At 38.8% G+C, this 25,360-nt stretch overlaps 1 protein-coding gene across 1 annotated transcript in view; it reads left to right on the plus strand.

Moving 5' to 3' along the window:
* The window catches only part of UNC79 (unc-79 homolog, NALCN channel complex subunit), a 111,469-nt gene extending 86,385 nt beyond the window's left edge, over positions 1-25,084 (plus strand). Inside the window, 8 exon segments of the mRNA XM_042790924.1 lie at positions 3,903-3,980; positions 6,517-6,606; positions 12,177-12,352; positions 14,025-14,211; positions 15,616-15,813; positions 18,105-18,182; positions 22,678-22,719; positions 23,436-25,084. Coding sequence (XP_042646858.1) covers positions 3,903-3,980; positions 6,517-6,606; positions 12,177-12,352; positions 14,025-14,211; positions 15,616-15,813; positions 18,105-18,182; positions 22,678-22,719; positions 23,436-23,636 — 1,050 coding nt within the window. The 3' untranslated portion in view covers positions 23,637-25,084.
* Positions 25,085-25,360: the final 276 nt, after the last annotated feature.

The raw sequence follows: 25,360 nt of genomic DNA on the forward strand, positions 1-25,360 counted from the left end.
AAATTTTTTCTGCATTGCTCCATTGCATAGCTCAGTCCTCTGGCTACCCCAAAGGGTGACAATCCCACAGTCTAGTCAATCCTGAATTCCTCGTTTGAGAATGCACAAATACCACGTCAGTTTTGGCAGTGGGATTTAACTGGTAAACACTTGTCCTTCACATTGAGTCAATTGCCCGGTAGTCACAGTAAGCAGAACTCTCTCTTATATTATCTTTATCTCATTAATAAAAAATGGTAATTGCCTGGGTTTTCCTCCTAGAACTATTCCCATATGCTATATTCATGTTGGGATGTATTCATACCTTACACAACAGCACCTAATGTGGATATAAAAGTCTTTTATGATGTCTCTCTTTCAGAGGCTGATGAAGTGATTCATATTTCCTGCTATCCAAAGCAGCCAGCTTCTGTTTTTATGCAGTCAATGGTAAAGAATAGGGGTTGTATTCAGACCATCTGCCGTAGATGCCTACTGGAGGCATGATGACTACTTCTCCCATTGACTGTGCAAATTGGCAGCCCTCAGTAGTATGTGGTCTGAATCATTCAACAGCCTCTTGAATTTAAATACCCTAGTAACCACTAAGCACATCTTAAGCACTGATGTAATTTAAGAAACCTCCTAGTAAAACCACGTATGTATCTGATTGATTATTTTAATTTTCTTTGATGTCATTAATAGAACGAAGGGATTGGTTCACCTCCTTACCACACAAAGCCGCTACAGTATTAATTCAGATTGTATGGTTTTGAATCCACAAAGCTGTCGCAGGGTTAACGCAGCACCAAACAGAAATGGTTTTAATTTCTGAGACAGTCGTGTCCCTCTGGACGTGTTGGCCTGTATACAAGATTCTGTACATACAGTGCACGCGGAATACAGAGATTCAGTCAAAATGTTTGAGATAACAAAGGAGCTAGGAGCACTTTAATGATAGATCAGTCATGGGCTGGCTAACAAAGGAATTCCTAGGAACGTACACTTGACACCCACATTCATCCAGATTACACGGTACCATCAGTGTCACTGGTGACATCAGTGCTAAAATGAGAGTTAGCTTTACCCCCCTTTACAAAGAATGAGAATTTTAACTACATCACCCCAATCATTGCATAGGTGTCGTGGATGATAAAGGGTACGGAAGGTCTGTCTCCTTGATTTGTCCTAGCAAATGAAAGCCATCATGTTCATGCTGCTGTTCCATGGGTTTCCATAGGAACTGCTTCTTCACCCAGCATTTTGTTTCCCAGTACTTCTCTCCCGCTCACATTTCACCAGCACACATATTCAGGATTTCCGCCAACTTTAAATTATATTAGTGTCTCATTAGGATTTGCTTGTTCAGTCAGGCTATAAGGTTCAGTGTGTCTGATCTTTTTTGTTTAGGTGGCTCCTATTTTGAGCTGGACCTTCAGCTAATGTAAATCAGTGTATACCTACTGGTTCCACTTCATGTTTCTGAGAAGATCCGGTCTACTAATTACTGAGTGGAAAGATTTAAAGTTATATATAGTATGTTTATAAAAATATATATTTTAAAAACTCTGATTATGAATAGAGGTAGAATATAGATAGTTTATGGTATAGATAATTCACTACAATCAGCAGACATTCCCATTTAGACATTCTACAGCTGTATCTCAGGAGACAATGCAAAGAAGAGGCATGACAATTGTTTGCCCATTTCTCATGTTTTTGCAGCGTGGAGGTATTTTTCTTTCCTCTTTTCTTTGCGTATGGCTGGCATTAAATCTCTTGCTAGTGACGTCTTAATGTATTATAGGTATTTGCAGAGGGAGACAACATAAATGACAGTGAATTGGACTGAAAATATAAGAAGTTTTTCATTTTGATGTTGGTTTCTCCATCCTGTTTTGACTGCATTGCAACTTTAGGAAGGATCCTTGGAACTGGCCGTCTGATGATGAGAAGATAGGCTAAACAAGGCCTAATTATCCATTAGCAATGGAATGGAGTTTGTCATCTGTTTTTTACATATAAATTAATATCTGTTATTTAACCCAAACTCCTCTGTGCAAAACGTATAGACAGCTTACAGGAGGCCAGTAGAGGTTTCTTTGGCTGCTGCTTCTTAATGTTATTCAAAGAAAATACTGTCTGAAATAAACAAATCTGTCTTTGGCAAGGGTTTTGTGTTGACTTATATGGTGAGAGCTGTACAATGTTTCTATCAGTGCACTGAACTCACTGTTGGATGCTAAATATACTCAGCCAGATTCTTCAGGGAATTACAGTCCATTTTGCAGCTGATGGCATACAAGGGAACCCTAATCTACACAAAAACGGTTGGCTGAGAAATCCTTCACACAGGAAAACAACATACCCAGCAGACCCAGCATCAGCATTACTCTTTCTGTGATAGGGTGCGTTAGGAGAAAATCTGTCATCTATTTGCCGAAGTCCAGTAATGATCCTTCTTTTAAAAAAGAAGTGGAGAGTCATGGTTGCATGAACTAAGACTCAGCTGTCTTCACTGAAGTGATACAGCCCATAACCCCGAGGCTTTCTTTTGCTTTTCATCTAATTATTAGAGCTGTGGTACAGAAGAGCACCAGGCCATCTCTCAGCTAAAATATGAGTTAGATTCCTGTTTTGTTTTCCGTTTGGCTTATGCTGGTGTAAAATAGATTCTAACTAGACGAAGAGTCAACTGGGGCCAGGCCTATGTCTGGGGATACCTAATTAGATCATTACTCAAAATACAGGTAGTTCTTTCTGGTGTTTGTCCCAAAGAACAGACTCTTCACCAAGACATAGGTTGAGTAGTTTCCAAGTCTCGGTAGTCAGTCTTAGTTCAGATTAAATCTGTCACTGAAAGGTAAAGCTTGTGGAAACGTAAAAGTAAATGCTAGGTCTGCAAAGGATATTTGGAAATATTTTCAAGAAGAGCGGCCAGTCATTGAGAGTATTGCTAACACACATGCATTGGACAACTGTGAAATATATAGCCTGGTCAATACCTGTCTCAGTTGGTGAAGGATCCATGGTATTAATTGTCAAGAAAAAAGGATTAAGGCTTAAGCCTTAGCTTGAGTTCTTTTCTGTCTGCTCTTTCTTAGAAAGTTACATTGCATCACTATGGACAAAAACTGCTCGAGTACAAATACGGTATTAGGCCAACAAGTTTTAGAAACAAACAAGTCATCTACAGGGTGTCCAGTGCATTATTTAAACTTATAATGATTAAATAACACTATTAGCAAGTCTAACGTATGAATGATGTGGACATCAGAGATTTTTGGGTCAAGGGATTTGGAAATAAAAATAAAAAAAGCAAGGAAAATAAAAGCATAACAAAAGCAATTAGAGATATTCTACTATAACAGAATGATTCTGACTTCTCAGAAACATCTTGTATTTTTGTAGTGTTGTGGACTGTATTATGTAGAAGTTATACCACATACCAGTATGTTCTCAAGTTCAAAATTGCTCATATAATTCATCATTGTAGAACTTAAATGAAAGTACTGTAATATCATAGTGAAGGACTTGGCATGTTGCCTTATCATCCTCTATCATGATTTATTCTATAATGAAGGAGGAGAATGTGATATATGTAAGGAATAGCAAAGATACGTAATTTTGCTCATGAAGAAAGTCTGATTTATTATACAATATTTTGCAGATTTCTCCTGCACAGCATATATGTGTTAATTAAGCACATTAAAGTCAGATTTTATTTTCATTAAAATTAGCTCGTTTATAAGGGCAAGTTAACTAGGTTGTTTATAAAGAGAGAGCGCTCTAAAGGCAAATTACCATGAATAAAAGCAAGAAGAGATCTGAGCTGATTTTAATAAAGTCATGAATAACTTATTAGTGTCTTCAGGTTCCTCCAGAAATAATGAAAAAATAACTTGTCTTTAATTCCTTCTTAGTTTGTTTGCGCAGATGCTGGAACAAAACTGGCCGAGTCAACAATCTTGCATAAACAGATGATTGCCTCTATGCCTGGAGTAAGTACTGAATCATACTCGATCTCTTAGTTTTCTTTTTTTAAAAAATGTATCTTATTCAGCTCATTTTGCTTCACTTTAATGTTATTTCCTTTTCGTTTCTGTTCTGGTTGGCAATGTGTATTGCAGGCAGAGACTGAGATGCTGCTTCCTTTTTATTAATTTGGAAAAGTTCTGAACTTGCTGTTGCTTGCCTTGCTTTCACTGATAATCTTTAGTAACGTAACTGACCTCTGCTCAAGACAACAACATGTAGGGAACAGACCAGATGAATGCCTCAAAAAATGGTAGCAGGGAGGAAAGCTACAAGCCATTGCTTCCATTCTCACAAAAGATTATCCGGTTAAAGAAGGGAGTTAAGGGTATTTTTCTGGAAATGTACCAGACGTTTATCTGTATCCTGATGATGAGTGTGGCTAAATTAGCAGTACTCTTAATTGCCTAGGTGCTGAGTATGCACTTGGTGAGCATGCGAGGAAGTAGCACAACCAGAGGTCTTGACTTGTTCCATGATACTTGTGGCCAAGTACCCAAACAGATGGATGAGGGTTAGCTCAGGTCTGCTTCACAAGCTGAGGAAAACTTGATTCCTAGTATGTGTGTGTCTGTCAGCTTCAGGGGTGATCGAATAGGATCTTTCCTTTGTGTCTTCTGAAGTGTGTGATTTATTTTTTTTTTTTAATGCAAATCTTTAGTAATACCTTTCCTCCCAACAAAATTTTCAGATTTTTATTCGCTTTAAGTAGATAGGCTAACATTGGTGTTGCAAGGTATGATAGGAAAGTGATCATTTCAGAAAAAATCATAGGGAATCAGGCTGCCTGCTGCTTGAATGAAACAGTAGATGGATGGAGAGAGGTCTTTTGTAACTGAGCATTATTTTCAGAGGTCTGAGTACAGCATCTTGTATAATTCTGTTATTCAGTATTTTAGAACCCATGTGGAATCCTTAGTCCACATAAATTAGATGGCAGGGCTGCCAGTGGCCTTGTTTTACCGTTTCTTATTCTGTCAAGGGAACTGACAGGCATAGCATTTGAAAAGCCAGAAGGTGGCATAGTTCAACACCTTGTAGATTGATATTAACATACAAAAACGAGAAGCACCCAGGTCAGTTGCTTAAGAATAGAATGCTAGCAGTTTTTCAAATTTCAGCCCCTAAAACTCAATTATGGCTTAATAATTTTGTGCTCAAGCTGAATCTGGTTCATTTGTGTGCTCAGGGTAATCAGCTTCTGTGCTTCCAAGTGTAGGTAATTAAGTAGAGGTCAAAGAAGGGTAGTTCTCCCCTGTAAACTTTACTGCGATGTTTTGCCCTGAGCCTGTGACTTTGGATACAGCCATTTTTGGCTACTTCAAAAAGATACCTAATTTGATAATTTCATCATTTAGCCTCAGATGTTAAGCATTGCTTTTACTTGGCCCCTGAGAACGAGGCATTCATAGTTGCCCTTGGGCTCAGCTAGTATTATCTTCACCTCGGACTATTAACATGTAAACAGAAATTTATATAATACCTAGTGGATCAGTCATACTACCTTCTGAAAGCTTCTCTCCAGGGTTCTTTGGTCTGTTCAAAGCCTTTATTTTATTGACAGCTTTGTTCCGTTGACTGTTTTGCACACCTTGGGCACATCTTGTACTAGCTAAGGCCAGATTCGCATTTCTCACTGTGTCCTGGGAGAGGGATTATGAAAACTTGTACCGTGGGAATACAACAAGCACCACGTTGAGTCCTTTTGTTTTCCCTTAGAGGTTGTTCTTGCCCTGGCACAGGTTGCTTCTCACAGCTTACACCTTTATGGTCAAACTGGAGCAGTTCATGAAGTGTTTCACTCAGCCTTTATAGTCCTTGCCTCCCCTTTTGAAAACTGCAGCTAGCTTAAGTGCCATTAGAATGTAGTATTTTGAGTGATTTTGCTTCAGGAATATCCCAGAAACATTTGTTAGTTTAAAAAAAGAAAAAAACCCTAACATTTAAATTTCAGTGGTGTTCCCTTTAGTGATGTTTACACATAAAAAAACCTGAAGCCATTAACTTAAAATGTTTTTCCATCATGATTAATGTGAACGTATGAGCATCTGTGCCTGGGACTGAATTTTGTTTTCTGGGATTGTAGCTGATGGGTTCCACTTGCAGAAATGCTCAGCTGCTTGAAGAAGTGGGTTGTTAAACTCTCATGGACTTTTTAAGACTTTGATTCTGGACCACTGTAAATTTCAGGATGACATGACAAGGATATTGTTGAAAGTTTCATCAGTTAATTTTTTACTGCTGTCACAGATAAGAGTATTTTAATGATGCATGAAGAAGCTACAGTGACTGGGATATCCTTTTATACTATCATCAGATAAGAGGGCATATTACAGTGAGAAAAAAAACATCAAAGAACACCTATTCCTAATTAAAGTCATCTGACTAAAAAGTAAAATAAAGAATTTGAGACAGACAAGTTGTGTTCTGACCAAGAGACAAAGACGAAAACATGAACATATTAAAAACCTGGTACTTAAACTTATTTTTTTTATGTTCTAGTGTGGAACAGCAGCAATGGAATGCATGAGGCAATATGTTGGGGAAGTGCTGGATTTCATTGCAGATATGCATACCTTAACCAAACTAAAGGTTGGTTCTAGGTGTACATTGAACTAAAGTGTATGTGCTTTTTAAACAAAAATATGTTTTCTCTACTGAACCTGCCTGGGAGAAATGGTTGGAAGTCTTTGAGGATGCCTGATAACTTTCTTTTCTTTTTTAAAGAAATGTTAGTAGTGTTATAGATTAGACACTTCTGGGGGAATCAGTAAAAAGTAGCTTCTGCAGTGTTGAAATGGAGGCTGATTCAAATATAGTGAGCACACGGTAAAAATGCAGGCTTGATTTTTCTGAAATGTTGATGATAAGCTAATGTCATACCCAAATCACTGTCATAAGTAGTCATGTTCAATATAACACATGGAAACATAAAGCTGCTTGCCTGTATAACTAATTACACTCTTTGGGAGGAATCCCATGTCTCTTATATACACAAACGGGCACTTAAGTTAATTGGAAGTTCAGAAGTTATTAAAATGCAGTAATTGACCTAATTTAAATTAAAAACAAACAAACAAAAACAACAACAACAAAAAACAAACAAACAAACAAGCCCAACAAAACAAACAAACAAAAAGAAGATTCTTTTTCTTATGGATGCTGTTGTTTTCACTGTCTGGTTATATTCTGTCGAGCTGGGGAAAACTGAGTGGTTATTTCCTCTGCTGTCCATACTGCTTTTTGGTTTCTGTACATTCGTTTGATGCCAAATTGTAAGAGGAGCAATAGGAAAATACTTCTGTCAACATAAAGTATTTTATTTAGGAACGAATTTCATGAAAACGTCCTAGTAATAATTAGCTGGTCAAAACCTGAAATTTCTGTTTCATGGGGGAAGCCAGTATCTATTAAATTTCCTACAAAATGGAAATTCTTTAAGATGCTTTAGAAAAGAACTAGACTAAGTAACATTGCTGCTGTTAAATAGGAAATAGTAGAAGTGTAGCAGTTTCAACTGTTAGTAAAGTAGCATCTGTTGTTAAGAGCCTAAATAAAGAATGTAATATTTCAGCTAATATATCACTAATAGTCAGTCATAATGTGCGGAGGGGGAAATATTTATTCTATTTAGTATAACACGATTCCATCAAGTAGTTTTATTGTACCCTCTGAAGCTGAGTACTAAGTGAGCACTGAAGGTGAAACTTTAGTGGTTAAAATCCTCTTTTTTGTAGAGGGAAAACACCTTACAGTGGAACCATCTGTCACTTTTCAAGGCTAGGCAAAGTTAGAACGTAGGCTTTTAAGCTGCGTACCAGTACCCTGCACAGGGGTGGGTTTCTTTCAGCACATAAAATGGAGGCAGAGGTGTAACTAGGCCTTGATGCTTTCAACTTCTGCAAAGCTGGCAAGACAAACAAATGGTGTGGGAGGGCAGCAGATTGACTGTTACAGGTATGGAGGAGATGTGCCTGTCAGAGATTCAGCCAGTTCTGAAATCTGTCTCTAGAGTTTTAGTCCTTGTACACCAGCAACTCAGTGATCCAAGGGGGAGCTTGTCAACTGAAAGACGTCATTTCCTCACTGGGCACGGTCAGGGAGCTGCCAAGCTGCTTTTATGTGATCTAAAGCTCAGTTGACAGATGCAGAGGATCAGTGCAGTCCTGTCCTGTCCTGGCTGGTAGGAATCACATTGCCATTGCTCGCGTGCCCGGTGCACGTGGTCTGCTAGGGAAGTTCTTCGACCAGGGGCTTGCATCTGACCTCAAGAGCCATCGTGCTTCTGTAACACAGAGTACATCTGCTAATAAAGGGTGGTCATGATCTGTTTTCCTGCTAGATCTGTATAGTGCTTCCCTGAAAGGTCCCCTCTACTATTTGTCTTAGTTTGGGCTGAAATAGAGTTAATATTCCTTTTCAGGGACTAGATGAGTGCTGTGTTTTGGATTTAGCTTTGGGTTTGGTATGAGAAGAATGCTGATAGCACACTGATGTTTTCAGCTGCTACCGAGACTTCAAGGACTCTCCGACTCCCCATGTCCTGCCCGTGTGCCAGGGCACAGGGAGCAGGGAGGGAGCACGGCCAGAGCACCTGACCCAAACTGGCCAGTGAAATATTCCATATCATGGAAAGCCATGCTCACTATATAGAGGAGGGGTGGTCGGGAAGGGGGGCTCTTTCTCACTTCCAGGATTGCGGTTGTGGGATCTTGGTATCTCGGGGTCGCTGGCCGGGAACGGGCTGGGGATTGGTCAGCGGGTGGTGAGCAATTACGCTGTACATTGCCTGTTGATATATTTCTTTTTGTTTTCCCCCATCATCGTTATTGTTTTCATTTTATTGCCATTATTAAACTGCCTGCGAGTCTCCCTTCACCCCTCTAATCCCCTTCCCCATTCCCAGGTGGGGAGGGGGAAGGGAGGGTGATTAGCTGCGGTGGTTGGTTGCCGACCAGGCCCAAACCACACTATTGTACCGATGCTCTGCTGAAAGTTACTGGAAATGCACTGAAGTGTTTCATGCCACAAGTTCGTGCAAGCATTCTGTGTCAGGCGAGACAGAATAAATGATGACCTGTGGTGGATTTTGATACTGGAGTTTGTTTATGAAGCAATGAGAACTTTTACCCTACTAGTTTCTTACACACTCGCTTCCTCACTGGCCCCCTGCCCTTCCACCTCACCTCATGCCCCAGCGGGGACACCTTATTGCAAGTTAATAATACTTAACACAAAGGAAGAAGAATCCCAACTAAGCTGAAACTCGTGTCTCTTAAAACTTGTAGTAACCTTGTTTTACCGGTGTTGTGGTTTAACCCCAGCCAGCAACTATGCAAGACATGGCTGCTTGCTCACTCTTCCCCCCTCCCAGTGGGACAGGGAGGAAAATAAAAAAAGTAAAACTCATGGGTTAAGAACCGTTTAATAAATAAAATGTAATAATAATAATAATAACAGCAGCAACATATAATGATAATGAAAAGTAATGTAACAGAGAGAAATAAAACTCAAGAAACAAGTGATGCGCCATGCGATTGCTCACCACCCACTGACCAATGCCCAAGCAGCAATCCACCTCTCCTGGCTCACTCCCCTTGTTTATATATTGTGTGTGACATTCTATGGTATGGAATATCCCTTGGGCTAGTTCGAGTCAGCTGTGCTGGCCATTCTCCCTCCCAGCTTCTTGTGTGCCTCCTCGCTGACAGAGCATGGGAAACTGAAAAGTCCTTAGCTTGGGATAAGCACTACTTATCAACAACTGAAACATCGGTGTGTTCTCAACATTATTCTCACACTAAATCCAAAATATAGCACTGTACCAGCCGCTAAGAAAATTAACTCTATCCCAGCCAAAACCAGGACAACTGGACAAAATATCCCTTTCGTTAAGTTCTTACGCTGTTGGCCATATGCCTTGAATCCCACTGAGTTTTAAAAAAATACTCTAGTGTGAAGCAGCCTTTTGTGGTGGGGTATAAATTTACTTCAAAGCACAAACTAATTAATCATTTTCAGCTGAATTGAATTGTCTTCCCACTCTATCCTTTAAAGTTATTCACCCAGTTCTCTTACAGATTAGAACTATTTTAAGAATAGGTAGGCAAATGAATCATAAATGAGGGCGAGATACATCTGGTTTGTTTAGTTCCACAGAAAAGCATAAACTTACCTGAAACGAGGAATGGGGAAAATTTATAAATACTTGCAGATATCTTCTCACCTGTGTAAAATGTTTCTGTAGGAAGCTCTCTGCCATTTGCACTTTCTCCTTCTGCCCCTTTTCCCTTTTAGACTGTTTTTCAGAAATGCTCTTACAGTGCTGAAGTCTAAGATGATAATTTCTTATGCTCAGTAGAGCTGTTTATTTTTTAAATTTTTATGCACGGATATAGGTAGGACATGAACTAAAACTATCCCGTTCTTCACTTACATATTTTGAAATTAGACAAGAAGGTTCCCAAATGTGTAGTCTGACAATTTAAATCAGAATCAGATGGTCTAAAATGTCATGTTGTTTTGATTTACCACGTACAGGAATCTGAGAATAAGATTAATGTAATAGGAGAGTCAAATATGACCATAATTTTATGTATTGTAAAGAATAAGCTTTGGCTGTCTTTGGAAAATGAAAAGGAAGTTCTTATTTAACCAGACCAGATAAACTTACTCTGTGGTTCCAGCATAGTTGAGAAAATATTTGTAAGTGGTTCTAAGTTTACAAATAGTCAGAACTTTAAACAAATTCACAACATCTGGGTTCAAATTCTTGTAAGCTTATTTAATATATTTACTTATGTTGCTTGGGTTTTATTAACAGAGGTGTTCTAGGAAGTGAGCCCTAAGATAGTCCAGTTGTGCAATTTCTTAGTATGAGGATGTATCATCAACAGCATCTGGGCTACCAAACTAACACAAAAAATACTATATGATTTATATGGCCAGTAACAATCCCAATAACAAAAATTTAATCTTGGTTTTCAAATTTTGAAATTTCTACTCTCTGTAGAAATTCAGTGAACAGAAGTAAAGTTGTTTATTCATTTCCAGTGTTTTATTTTGCATGTCCAAGAATAGTTTCTTTGAAAGAGGTTAATTATTTTCAGCCCTGTGTATTAGCAACTACTGCATTATTAAAAAGGTATAAATGTTATTTCTCAAGATAATCACATTGCAGTTTATTGTTTCTCTTCTGTTCATTATCTTTTTTCCCCTTTGGAATAACCTTCTAATTGGTAAAGTTCATCAAGGTTTTATTTAGAAAATTCCACCACTTTTGAAGAAGTATAATGTATCTGCCTGCATACATTTCTATCTTTCTTACCTAGCTCTATAACAATGTCATCAGATATCCATGCTGGTACCTGATTTTTTTTTCCCTTGAAAGAGACTTCAAGTAAATGATTTTTGAGAGTGTAAGTTTCTGTGGTCAGATATTTATCTGTTATAAAATATTATTGGTCCACAGGATTTTTATCCTGTTACAATGATTTAATAACCAATGACCTGGATTTTCTTGTGCAAAGCATATGGCTCTCCTATAAGCAAGCAAATGCACTCAGCATGTGTTCTGTTAGTCTAGTAACAGAAGGTAATGCTAAGTTAGCTTAATTAGAAATACAGAAGTATCTCAAGATGCACCAATGAAGCATTCCTTAGAGCTGACAAAGCAGGATAATAAATTATTTTTCCAGTCATAAATATTTGCATGTTTGTTGGGAAAGGGTTTATTTCTGTACATGTAAGTGGAGTGTTGCACAGGGAAGACATTTCCTGCCCAAATGCTATCTTGTTAAGTGGTAGATTCTTTCATCTTCACTTAAGCTGTCCGGATGTGCAGCCGTTAGTTTGTATTCATCAGCTGTTGAGTTTGCTGATACAAAAGGTGCCTGTACATTTTGCACAATTCATATTTTGTCTGGGCTCTTGAAATTGTGGCTCTCCGTGGAAAGGTCTGCATCGTAAAGCTGTTACTAATACAGCGACTGGAGAATTTTTTAAAACCTATTGCTAAGATTTGTTCTGTAGTTTTGTAGACACAGTCAGCGGCCCTGTGAAAGGAATTGAAGGGAAATGAAATAGAATATGCTGTTGCTTGGAAGAACTTAGTTCAAGTGAAATATTCTTTTTGGGTACGAAGTCAAATCTTTGCCTTTCAGAGTCACATGAAGACTTGTTCTCAGCCACTGCATGAAGACACATTTGGTGGGCATCTGAAAGTTGGTTTAGCTCAGATTGCTGCTATGGAAATCACACGGGGAAACCACAGAGACAACAAAGCTGTGATCCGATACTTACCTTGGCTTTACCATCCTCCTTCTGCAATGCAACAAGGGTGAGAATGCTTTTGCACAAAAAGGAATACTAAAATGAGTTAGAAATCTTCACAGAATTCTGTGTTCATTGCCAGATTCCATAGATAAGACCCCCGCAGTAGGGAGTGGTGGCCGAGGGCCATTGAAACAGCTGGCCAGGAGTTCCCTGGTCCTGAACTGAGGAGTTCATCAATGCAATATTTGAAGTACATGCCAAAGGGTCAGTAGAGGTAACTCCATTGGCTTGACTGGAGTTACCCTGGAAATTAGCTTGATTCTCGATTTAGATACAGACAGTGAAAAGCACACAGGTGCTTGATCAGTCCTAGAATTATAGAAAATATGTTGGGAATTACAGAGAATACAATGGGAAATATCCTTTGAAATTATGGAGTACAAATGAGTGAGAACTGTAAGTGTAAGCCTATTGATATAATGATAAAAATACTAGCTTAATCTGATTAAAGTTAGATGAGGGAAATCCTGCCCTTCAAGACATGTTTTTTATCCCTTTTCACTCTGGGAAATCCTAATCTGCAGTGGTTTATCTTCAGAAAGGAGATACTGTCCCTTATCTTACAATGACAACAAATGAGATATTTTGAGTGTAGACTGTGTTTCCACAAACCTGTATTCTTGTCCCAGCTTTGTCCTGGACTACCTGCCCTAGGATTCTGAGGACTAAGCTACTCTAGGCTCTGGTCCTGTAGATATATCTGCATGTAGTTTCATGTAGAGCATGTCTAGTTTGGGAAATACAGAGTTATTATCTCCTTGCGCTTTAGTTTCTTACATTTAAAAAGAAGGAGTTGAAGGTAGTGAATTCCTTTAGGACCCTTAAGGTACTTGAGGAAAAGCATCATATCAGAGCCTATTAAAAAAAAAAAGTAAATTAATGGAATGCCTCTTTGGTGCTATGAGTCCTTGTTAATGACATCAAATCAGAAATTAAAAACAGTAGTGAGAGTGGCCTAGTAAGTAGTGATTTATTGATTGAAAAAACAATTATTTTTTTCCTGTGCCTATGAATTCAAATGAATATGTAATCTGAACTTGGGAGCAGCAGGGTGACAGACAAGGTGACACCAGAAATGTGTTACTCCTTTTTAAATTATATAAGCACATTACAATTAGACATCACACTAGATTGTCGATGAACACTCGAGTGTCATCTCTGCCCTCAAAAATGTCCAGTCGAAACGTCCAATAAAATGGCTGAAGAAAAAGAGAAATTAGCTCCACTTTACTGATGGAGAAGTGGAACATAGTGGAAGTCAGTCATGGTTACCATGGCTCTGTCACCTGTGTGCTGTCCAGGGGAGCGGAGAGGAGCATTTCCCTGTGGGCAACCCTTCCCAGAGGAGCATTTCCCTGTGGGCAACCCTTCCCAGAGGAGCATTTCCATGTGGGCAACCCTTCCCATCTGATGGTTTCTGTGTAAAAATATCACTGTGTATGCAACCAGTGAATCTGTGAATGTTTTAGCCTTTTATAGAGACTGTTTCTTAGACCCACCAAATACCTTCTCTTGGGCTTGTTAATGATACGTCAAGTCCACAAAGTTCTGTGTGGTTCTAGTCTTGCCATAAGTTGTACCAGTGATCTGCCTAGAGTGCATAAGGAGACTCCGGATTTTGGGGAAAACCAGAAAACTTAGTTACTATCATTGTAAAATCCACTCTTTCTTGACAGGCCCAAAGAGTTCATAGAATGTGTCTCACACATTCGTTTGCTGTCCTGGCTGCTTCTGGGGTCTCTGACACACAATGTTGTCTGTCCAAATTCTTCATCATCTTGCATGCCTATTCCACTGGACGCGGGTTCACAAATTGCTGACCACCTTATTGTTATTCTGATTGGGTTTCCAGAGCAATCAAAGGTAAGGGATTCTGTGCTTTAAGTGGAGATGTATTATGTATTGGCCTTATTATTGCATTCATTTATTTATTTCTTTGTAAGAAAATGGGAGGGGTAAAGCCATATTAAAACCTGGGATCTAGAGAAAGAAATTTATGTAGTCTTTCTTGCATAGCTGCCTCTTCATGCATGGAAAGGTGGTGATGAAGGATGAAATCACTACAGTTAAGTTTGAGATTCAACTATTCCAAAATATCTCAGCTCAGGAGTGATGGAGGAAAAACTGAATTCCAAATCGAAGCTTTAGCAATGACCGTCACTATAACAAATCTCAAAGTTACTTATTCTAGTTGTATAATAGAATTGGATAAATAATGTTATGATCAAAAGTTAATTACAAGCAGTGATGGTTCAAGCACAACTTTTTTTCTCAAGTTGCTCTGGACAAGAAGAGTTCTTGCGGATTATAAGCCATGTGTGACAGTAGTTTAACACAGACATAGCAGCACTCTTTTACACAACCAGGATTTTACTAGCAACAAAAGCAGAACGATCACACATTTATCTTGTACGTAAAATCCCCCTTTCTTTCCCCTCACCCAAGACATGGGTGCTCCTCATTCATGTCTTTGGCGTTTCTTTGCTCTTTCAAATACCTCTTTCCAGTTACCAAGCAACCATTGCCATGTTTGGTGCAGTCATACTGCCACAGAGCATGAATCACTGTTGCATTTGCAAACTGAGAAAACATCTCTGGCCAGAAGCATCTTTTTTGTAATGAAGTAGTTAATGGCCAGCTTTCCTAGCAGCTCAGACACTGTGATATATAACACATACTAGCAAAGAGCCATGCTTGAGTATGCAAAATTAATTCTCTGTTGGTTTTTCAAAACTTACTTTCCTTGTCTGTGAGCAGTTCTGTCTCAGCAATGTAGAAATGGATGATAGATTAACAGAACAGATGTAAGGTGATGTATGGTGGTCCTCCTTTCAGGTGATCAGCGTCTGAATGACCTACCCAGCAGCATTTTGGAAATGGAGTCATAAGTGCCAGAACCTCCAGGCCTTCCACAGATTGTGGTGGAGTTTTCCATCAAGAAAGTCTCAGAACTAGTCCCAAGTAGCTGTTCTGCAAAACTAACCTTCTCTTTAAAGGGACTGACCTTAATGACAAACACAAGATTGCATGGGAATGTGTGTTTGTAAATGCAGTTTTTGGTCTGTAAATATAAAAACAGTTTTTAAACATAGGGAAGATGTTATCAAGTGTCCTTGACTTACTAGTTCCTAATGGGAGGGAAATGTGGGAAAGTGAGGGGCAGGACTGCACAGTGGGATGCAGGACAGGAGTGCTTTGAAAGCCTCTGCGCTGTATCCCAGTATGCTTATTTAAATAAACATTTTCCTCCATTTTCTGTTTCTACAGACATCTGTTCTGCACATGTGTTCCCTCTTCCATGCATTTATATTTGCTCAGCTCTGGACAGTGTATTGTGAACAAACAGCAGTAGCTCCGACAGTCCAGAATCAGAATGAATTTAGCTTTACAGCAATCCTTACAGCCCTGGAGTTCTGGAGCCGAGTGACACCTAGCATCCTGCAGCTAATGGCACATAACAAAGTGGTGAGTCAAGTGCTGTGCACAGATTTAGTTCAGGTTAAACTCAGAGGGCTTGGCTTTATTCAGTGTTTCAGTGGAATACATCAGATTATGAATAACGTCATAGCACAACTTCGATGCTTTTGCGAAATTAAAGGGAGAGCTAATCAACAGTGGTTTAACTTTGTGGCCTGAAACAGAATGTAGCTAGGGTCTGCCAAAAACAGAATCAAGAGATGGAATTGCTTCTTGTTGGATTAAGGGCTCCCTGCATCAGGTCTCATTTTATACATCTTCTGCTCTTCACAGTGGTCCTATTATTTCATCTGACTCTGCCTTCCAGGAGCAATTAAGTGTGTTAGGATAATTCTGTGAATAGCCATTTGAATATTTTTTTTTTACCTCGCGATGGTGAAAAAATACAAAAATCCTGACATTTGACTACTCATAACCCACTGGTTACTCATCAAAAATAAGCTACCTAAGCATCTCTGGAAACATTTTGGAGTAACGAGTGACATGAAAGAGGGATCTCCAGAGATAAGGTTTGAAAGGGAAATGTTCGCTTTGTCCAGAAATTATCCAGACCATTTGTTGGAAATAACTTTTAAGCATTTATTTATCTCAAATATTCACTGCTGTTGGAGAATTTTTATACAATAAAACCCAGAGGGGTTCCAGCAGCCTTCTCATAGGTGCTACCTTTGCTTCCCATTGACGAATGATTCACTGTGCCTGCAGGCCCAGGGTTGAGAGCTTGTTTCTGATGGGCAAGGCATACTGTGTTTGCCACTTTCCAGAAAGTCATGACAAGTCTGTAATGAATTGTCAAAACTTTTTAACTTTAACTGAGGTGTTAACTAGTTGCTCTGCTCTGGGGAACCTGACATTAGCTTTGAATGAGGGAAATTCTTTATATGTGGCTCAGTCCTCTAAGTCAGATGCTCTTAAGGTTTGGGATTTTCATTCTTTGTTTGCTTGGAGGGGGGGTGTGTGTTGTTGTTTTTTTGTTTGGTTGGTTGGTGTTTTGGGTTTTGGTTTTTTGGTTTTTTTTTTTTTTTGTTTTGTTTTTTTTTACAAATGGAGACCTGCTATCTATATGGAAATTATTTTCTGTAATTCCCCTTTCCCCATGTGGAACACCTTCCACCCCAGGCAGGTATGAACCCTTGCCCTTTCAATTGTAATTGCATGGGCTGCACTTGAATGTCTTTGAACCAGTTGCTATTCCCATGCGTCTTGCCCATATCAGGTAAGGACCACCTAAAACTGTTTTTAAAGGATATTTTAGCCTCTGACCTCTAGTGAGGTCTCTGTGGCTGACAAGCCACCGTTGGGAACAGTAGTTGATGAAGCTCCATTTGCATGAGCCAGAAGTGTGCGTAACGCTTCTAACTAGCCAGTTGTTTAGTCAGACACAAAGGCTTCTTGTCAAGCCTCAGGACAAGAATATGACCTGGAAGACCCAAGTTCCAATCCTTATTCTGAAAGTATCTCATTATGTGGCTTTAGTGCAAGTTATTAAACTCTCAGCCTCAGCTATTGCTCTGTGAAATGTAGATAATAATCCTTGCCTGTCTCACAGGGGTGTTACGAGGTTAATTAGTTAGTGTTTGTAAAGCGCTTTGAAGATGAAAAGCACTACATAAAAGCTAAGTGTATTATTATCGAGGGGAATTTACACATAGTTCAGGCAGGCGCTGTAAATGCTCACGGCTGGCTCATGGTAATTTTCTTGTACCTATGAATTTACACAATATAAAACATAAAATGCTGTCTGCTACCAAATAAGTGATATTTGCATCTGTCATAATTCATGGTACAAAATGGAAGAACGAGGGGCTTGCTGCCAGTTCAGAACAATAAATTGTCTTTTGATGGGGGAAATAAAAAGATGGGTTTTGTAGGTATGTTAATTTTCAAAGATTTAGTAAATAAAAATACAAATTTCTGACACACTGATCGATGAGAACTACACAGCAAAGGCATGTAAAAGGATTTATGATGTTCAAAAAGAACAAAGCTGAAGGCAACTTGTTTTGATGTGTGATATGAATTATAATACATCAAGCACTTTCAAATATTTTACACACAGGTGTTGCCTCATCAAGGGAAAACTAAATAAAAATGTCTCTTATGTGCTTATGTAATATTTAATCTTATATGTGATTAATAAATGCACATCTAGTGATTCAGTATAACTGCCAAGCAAATACAGGAAGATTCTTTTTAAAGACTGTGGGCTTAGCTTACAACACTGTTATGCTGGACACTAATTTGTTTTTATGCTTGATTTTTTTTTTTTTTCCCCCAAGATGGTGGAAATGGTGTGCCTGCATGTGATTAGTTTGATGGAGGCTTTACAGGAATGCAACTCCACTATCTTTGTGAAGGTAGGCATACCGCACCATGAATATGTAGTTAATGATGTTGCCTGTCTATTGTGATTTCTAGACTTACTGTTCCCTGCTTCCCCTCCCACTCAAAAAAAGAAAATAGAATAAGCTGAGGTTTAAATGCTAATGCAGAAATTAAACCTAGTAGAGCATAACAAAAAATAAAATCTCTGCTAAGAAGTAAGACCAAACCATAATCTGAAATCCAAGTTCTCCTGAATTTTTTTTTTTTTTTTTAAATTAACTTCTGATCTACTTTCCCCTTCTACTGTTGCAGTGGTCTTACTCCTCTAATAGACTCAATTGGTGTTGCTGACTTTGGGAACCTCTAGGTATTCTGAATTTTCAGCCATTCTGTAGCTTTTACTCATCATAAGTCCTTTGCAGATCACCGCAGTGTTCTGATCCTCACATTCTTTTAGGTTGCTAACAAAAATTTCGTGCCACAGCAGTTTTCTTGTTACTCTATGCCTACATGTCTGACTTAGTCCAATATTATTTGATAGAGAATCTTCTGTCCCTAGAATCTTCTGTTGCCATAAAGGAAAGTTCTGACTGTTGTTTTATTTCAGTCTTTTATGGTCAAGTGGGAATTGAAAATAAAGTAGCTAAAATTGAAGGTCTTGATGTCAACTGACATGAAAGTCAGGTCTTGATGTCAACTGACACTCATTGTGAAAATACAGATTTGTAATGACTTGATTTACTACAGAAACTCTGTCATTATGAAGTGTTAAAGTGATCGTGGCTGCCCCCCTAAGGTACAGGAGCTTCTCTTTCAGCCAGTCCAGGATGTGCAGAATTTTGACAATGATGAGAAATGGCTTTAAAGCTGTGAAAAGAGAGGCTTTTAGGGCCAAGTTCATGTCACAGTTCAAATGAATGCTTTCAGGGGGTTATATCTGAGAGTATATAATAATAATAATAATAATGATATGCTAAATCAGTTTAAAAGGATGTTGTTACTACAAAATCAACTTCTAAACCTGTGAAATTCAGAATTAAGGTGCTACGGTTTCTTTCATGTTCAGCAGATGGGAGATGGAAGATAAGAATCTGGGTGACCAAATCACCTTTACTTAGCCCTGAAGTGAAATCCTGCAGGAACAATATACATATATAATAGTATTATAGGATTCTTAGTCTCTGGTTACTAATTTTTTTTTTTTTAAACTAACTAATTGTCAAAACATTTATTGTAGATCTGAAAAGTAAGTGTCATGATGTGGGGAGAGACTTACTGTGTGTTTGAAGTCCTTCAAAGAGGCAGAAGTGTAAAGCTTATTCACATAGGAATCAGTGAGTGAGTGGCATCTCTATAATTTGAAAAAAGATCAACTTTGAGACTTGTCTCTTCTTCAGTGCCTGTGAAGAAGATTTGAACTTTGTTGCTCCTACTTCAGAACTCTGGAAGGATGAAAATGATTTGAATATTAGTTGACTGGGCAGTTTTTTGGTAGCTTGTTTTATTCTAGATAGTCTTTTATTGCCCTGCCTTTGAAAATGAAACAATTTTATCTTGTGCCTTCAAGTGTTTGTTTTTTTTTTTTTTCTTTTTTCCTTTTATTTTAGATATGAGCCTTTCAAACAAGGTTTAGTTTTCACTGGAGGAAAGGACACAGTGTAGTGAGAGAGATTTTTTTAAACAGAACATTCTTAACGCTCTTGGAGATTCATTCAGCAAAATTAATAATTCCCAATTAATTCCTCTCGTAACTGAGTGCAGCAGCACTGATAAATCCTGAGCATTTATCATTCATATATTTACTGCAGTGTCTTTTATTCCTCGTAAGAAATCAAGTGCTGCAAAAACTTCATTTGTGTAACCAAGTCATTGCATGGTTCAGCACACACATTTTTAATGCACCACAGTGAGAAGGTGGTGCGTGCCGTGTGATGTCAGGTGGTTAATGGGATAGCTAATCTTAGGTGGCTATTTTCTGTAGGACGAGTGAGGGGAAAATATGTCCTAAAACAAGAGAGAGAAAACATAAACAATTCATCTCTCCTTCACTGGAAGAAGAGTTTCCTTCATGCCTGAGATAAGCACTCGTTCATCTTGTGTTGGTGCTTTGAGGTTTCCTCCTCCTGGTGCTGTATTGGCCTTTGCTATTAAATTAAACTCACACTGATAGCACTGAGACACGTCTCGATTCCTTCCTATAGTCTTTGAGCCATTCCCTGTATTCTCAGAAGATATTTTTTTGGATCTGATGTTAGACTATATATACCAATCTGGTGAGGCAAACAAAGCTTCTTTCCTGTGAAAACATTTCAACAGTTGCACATTTATTTTTCTTTCTAAGTTGGAGTGAGATACATATATATGCATTTATGCAGATGCACAAATACTCACATTTAATTCATTATATTTTCCTCTGAGGGGAAGCATTCTGCTTTAGGAGGGCCAAAATGAAAGTGTTCTGCTTTCTTCCTGTTTTTCTGTGTGAAAGGAACTGGGAAACTAGCCATCCCATGACAGCCACTGATAATGGAGACCGGCTCTTTGTTGATCACAGCTCTCTGACCATCAGATTTATGTCTGAGAAATTTGGGAGCCTACAGTAGAGAAGGGAGCAGCTCAGCAAACCACAGTGCCTTTTCCAGAGACTGAGGGGTTTTGGGCAGCTCCAGTAGCTGCTGGGTAGACTTGCAGAGAACTGGGCAGGCAGCAGAGTAGGGGAGCCAGAAGAGCACGGTGACCAACCTGTTCTCCAGCCTGGGTTCCATCAAAACTTGCACTGGAATCAACATAATTCTGTTGAAAATATAAACTCCAAAAAATTGACAGTGTCTGACTGCAGTCTGTTCTTCCAGCTGTTCCTTCTAACTAGCTTTTATGTGTATTCTTTTTTGTGAAGAAAAGGCTGGCTGGCGATTAGGTAATAAAACTCAAGTGCTTCAATAAAAATGTCTTCTTGTCTCATTTATCTAACTGGCAGCTGTAGGAGTGGAGGGTTTGCTGGCTTGTGCCTGCAGCAGTATGTTTCGTTTCCCTAGATGTGTCCAGACCCTGGAAGACAGCAGTGGCGCTGGAGGAAAATGATCTGTACCTAACCTTAGACCTCTACAGTGTAGATATAAATATGAGCCAGTTTCTGTAAGTGCCCTTTATAGTCAGTGGGGATGAACAGGTATTTTTGAACATGATCCATCTTGATCTATTTTAGATACCTGCTTTGGGAGAAGATGAACTGGAAGTGAGAGGTACTTGATTCTCTCAGCTGCCTGTAAAAGATGTCCAGTGAATTGGTTCAGATGCAGAGGGTACTGCGAGTTTTTTGTCTAGCCTCCCTCCTTGCTTGACGTTCTTCCGACAGCAGTCCTAGCACCACTGGCTAGCTCCATAGGAACTTCATTAATGCTGGATGAAATTTCCAGTGACATTTTGTTGATGGCGGTGGGGCACGGAGCACGGCTTCTCAGTATGCATACCTGTTCCCTCCTCTCCAGAAAACACACCAGGACTTGAGGCCACTGGCTCTTATTTAGTACTTCATTGGCGTGAGAGCCCACGGAAGGGTGCATGGGACTCACGTGTCTGCTGCATCTGGCTGTATTCCAGCTGTTTTGGCATTCATCTATCTGTAAATGCTGAGGTTTCAATATGGTTCTTCATGTGGTAGACTAAGTAATCAGTCCTGACAGAGCTGCACATGATTCTCCAGCAAAACAGCACTGAAATTGAAACAATTATCGTTCCTTGCACAAGGGAAACAGCACTTTATCTAATGTTGTCAATAGTGATTAGGTTTAACTTGCAGCTCCCAGTACCATAATTGGCAAATTGCAAAAGTTAATGCCATTTGGAGGAACATTTTAGAACAATAACCTCAGTGGTTAAATTAATATTGGAGAACATGAATACTTTTGCTAGAAATGCCTCTCTGTCTTCCATAAGCCTGTCGTGTTATACTTACTCAGAAATAAAAGTTCTCTGAAGAGCAGGAGACTGAAATACCTATCAGTCCAATCGTGGGTGACAGATTTGCAGTCCTCCTTGCCTTCTCATTCTGCTCCCAGGCCTACAGGTCACGTTCTGCAGTGAAGCACTGATGTGACTAGTGGCTTATAAAATGCTGGTTGCCATTTAAATATCTGGCCTATTACTAGGAACTTCTGCTGCATGTTTTTTCAGTTCTTGATGTATACCTTGCCGTGCAGTGTGTTTACTGTATTTATTCCAGTATTGCTCACTGCGCATACAGAAACGTCCTCACAAGGAAATTAAGACATGATTTCCTTTAACAAGTTTTTAATCTGTACTCTCATCATTGCCTTAAACAGGAGATCAGTAATTGCTACTGGTGATTCATCTGGGAGTTACCTGCCCCAAAACGTATGCATCATTTTAAAATAACCACATTTTCAGATTTGTGTTTCAGGCTATGTTCGTTCGGACAACTAAGTGGAGTAGATACACTGTCGCACCGTAACGGGAGCACGTTTACAGTCACTTGTATAATAACAAAATATACCTCTCTTCTTACAGCTCATACCAATGTGGTTGCCAATGATACAGTCAAATCTAAAGGTAAGTTGTTGCTAGTACATTACCCTTTTATTCTTAGTGTTACACGTTTCTGTAAACGCTGGAAATAAGATTACTAGAAGTGGTCTCCAAACTCTCAAAATAGATCACTGTAGCATGTCCAGATGCACTGGGTGGCTCAGCACTGGAAGGTCTCAGGTGTGAGTATACACAGAGCATCATCCACTAAGATATTTGTCCTGTAATCAGTACTGCACCCCTTTTCCCTTCTGAAATACTTTCTTCTAACCAGGTTCTGCAGCAGGGCCTTTCTTCTCTGTTTACTGAGATTGGTTCTTCTCAGAGTTGTGGTTTTCTTGATGTCTTAGGCTTGAGAGTGCCCTGACAAAACAGGATTGGGACTCTTGACTCAGGAGATGGATTTGGGTTCCACAGCAGATTCTGTGGGCCTGCTTGCTTGGGTAAAACAGTGCCAGCTGGTCCTGTTTGTAAGAGAGAACGAGGTGGATCAGTGTGGTTTGCCAGTCAAGAGCATTTCAGTGATGAGAATGAAAGTGTTGGAGTTGATCTCAGTATGGTTGTTTCTGTAAGCACATTTGCCTTTCATGGCAACACTACAGTGCAGGATGTGGAGGAAAGCAGTGTGACTTTGGGGCAGTGGAGGAATTTTCCCTGGCCAATAACCAGGACCTTTCACAATGTGGTATTAGTGTATGTATTAAAGGAAGGAAACTGAATGTTTTCCACTATTTCTACAGCATTTATCTGCTGGACTCCAGCTACGCCTCCAAGCCATCCAGAGTAATGTCAACCATCACAGTCTAAGGATGTTACATGGGTCAGGACAAATGAACAATAGCTCGTCTGTGCTCCGCAAGTGGCTACAATGTACCCAATTTAAAATGGCTCAAGTGGAAATTCAGTCGTCAGAAGCTGCGTCTCAATTTTATCCTTTATGATTCATGTGATTTGTTCCAAATGTTCATTTTTTGCTGAGCAATAACAGGGTTAGAGCTGTAAAAGACCTTTTGTATAAATCAGTATACAGAGTATATACTGTATCTATACTTTCTAGCCTAGCACAGATTGTGGAAAAGCTTATGACGGGTGAAGCTAAGAGCCTGATCCTGCCAGTCTTTAATTACATTTACTCAGGATCAACAGGCACTAAAGTCTGCATTCGTGAACACGTATTTGCAGGATTGGACTTAAATCTATCACATTGTACATATCACTGATCATTGAAATACCTTGTTCTTATATGTTTCTTTATTTTTGAAGCTAAGACAAAAATCACTTTTCTTTAACTTCTATTTTTTTTAAAAATAGAGCTGTGGGTATTCACAAACATGGAAGTGCTATGTTGCTATTTTTTGACAATAACAAAAGAAAACAGGGTTTTTAGGAACCTTTATAGGAGTTTTTGGGGGGGGGATGTATTTTTTTTTTTTAGATTCACAGCTGGCAATGCAATAAAACCTGTCACTATAAAACAGTGATATTCTAATGAGGCTTTTTGTCATCATCTTCTGGGAAAACAGCAGCTTGTAAGGACCGTTATTATAAAGTGCACTTAGAAATTAGGTTGTTAAACTGTGTCAATTCATTTGTCTTTTTCTTCAGTACTGTTTTCCAAAACTGCCAAGTCTGATTTATTATTTTTTGAAATATTGCTTTTCCTTCATTGATTCTGTGCTGCTCTTCTTTGTAGGTTTCATAGAAGTCTCTTTAATTTTGTGACTATTGTATTGTATTTTTCTGTCAATACTTGTATACAGTGCAATTAAAAATGGATATCCCAGACCTATTCTTATTGATGTCTACAGAAATTATGTTGTAGACTTCAGAGGATCATGACTGGACCTGAACTTTTGCATAATGATACTTAAAAATCACAGCATTTGCATACTGTTGTATTAAACATAATGTTTAATAAGAGGGATTTTAATATCATTAAGGGACTCAGCCAAAGCCCATTGCAATCTAAGGAGACTCAGTTAATTCAGTGGATTTTACATAAATTTTGAGAGCACTACGATTTACCACCACTTGTAATTAACACTTAAATCTGTGCAGTTACAGTTTTGTTTTCTTTATTTATTCCTGTAATGCACTGATTAGAAAAGTAACAAACACACATTTAAGTTCTGTATTAGAACACTGTTAAATTCCTAGCCTTTATTACCACTCTCAGAATCAACATTTTTCCTCCCTGATTGCATGGAATCGGAAAAGCATACCTGTAAAGAACTGCCTGATGCACTTCAGTTGTTGTGGAGGGTCAATCTTTCCTCAGTGCGTTTACCAAAGGAAAAACAGAAGTGTTTGCAGATATGACACTGAAGCACCATTACTCTTTAAAAAAACAACTCCAAACTCAATAAAGCTAACTAACCAACAAACCAAACCAACCAGTAAAGCATGTGCTACCTTGCTTAAAAATGTCCCTCTCTGGGTTTTCAGTGGAGAGAAACTGATTTGGCTTTCCTTCTTCCTCAGATTTGCACATTAATAGGGTCTAAGTTAGAATGCACTGGTCTATCCAAAAGAAAATCCAAGATTCGCCATAAACTATTTAATTGTAACTAGTTTTGCTTGTGTTTGTTTGAGGTGACTTGTATCTGACTGAATATAGTTTTTGAGTTTCTGGAAAACGTTTTTGTCTTGATGTGAAGAGTATTAA

Source organism: Tyto alba, unplaced genomic scaffold (genome assembly GCF_018691265.1).
Source record: "Tyto alba isolate M040663 unplaced genomic scaffold, T.alba_DEE_v4.0 Super-Scaffold_18, whole genome shotgun sequence".
NCBI lineage: Eukaryota > Metazoa > Chordata > Aves > Strigiformes > Tytonidae > Tyto > Tyto alba.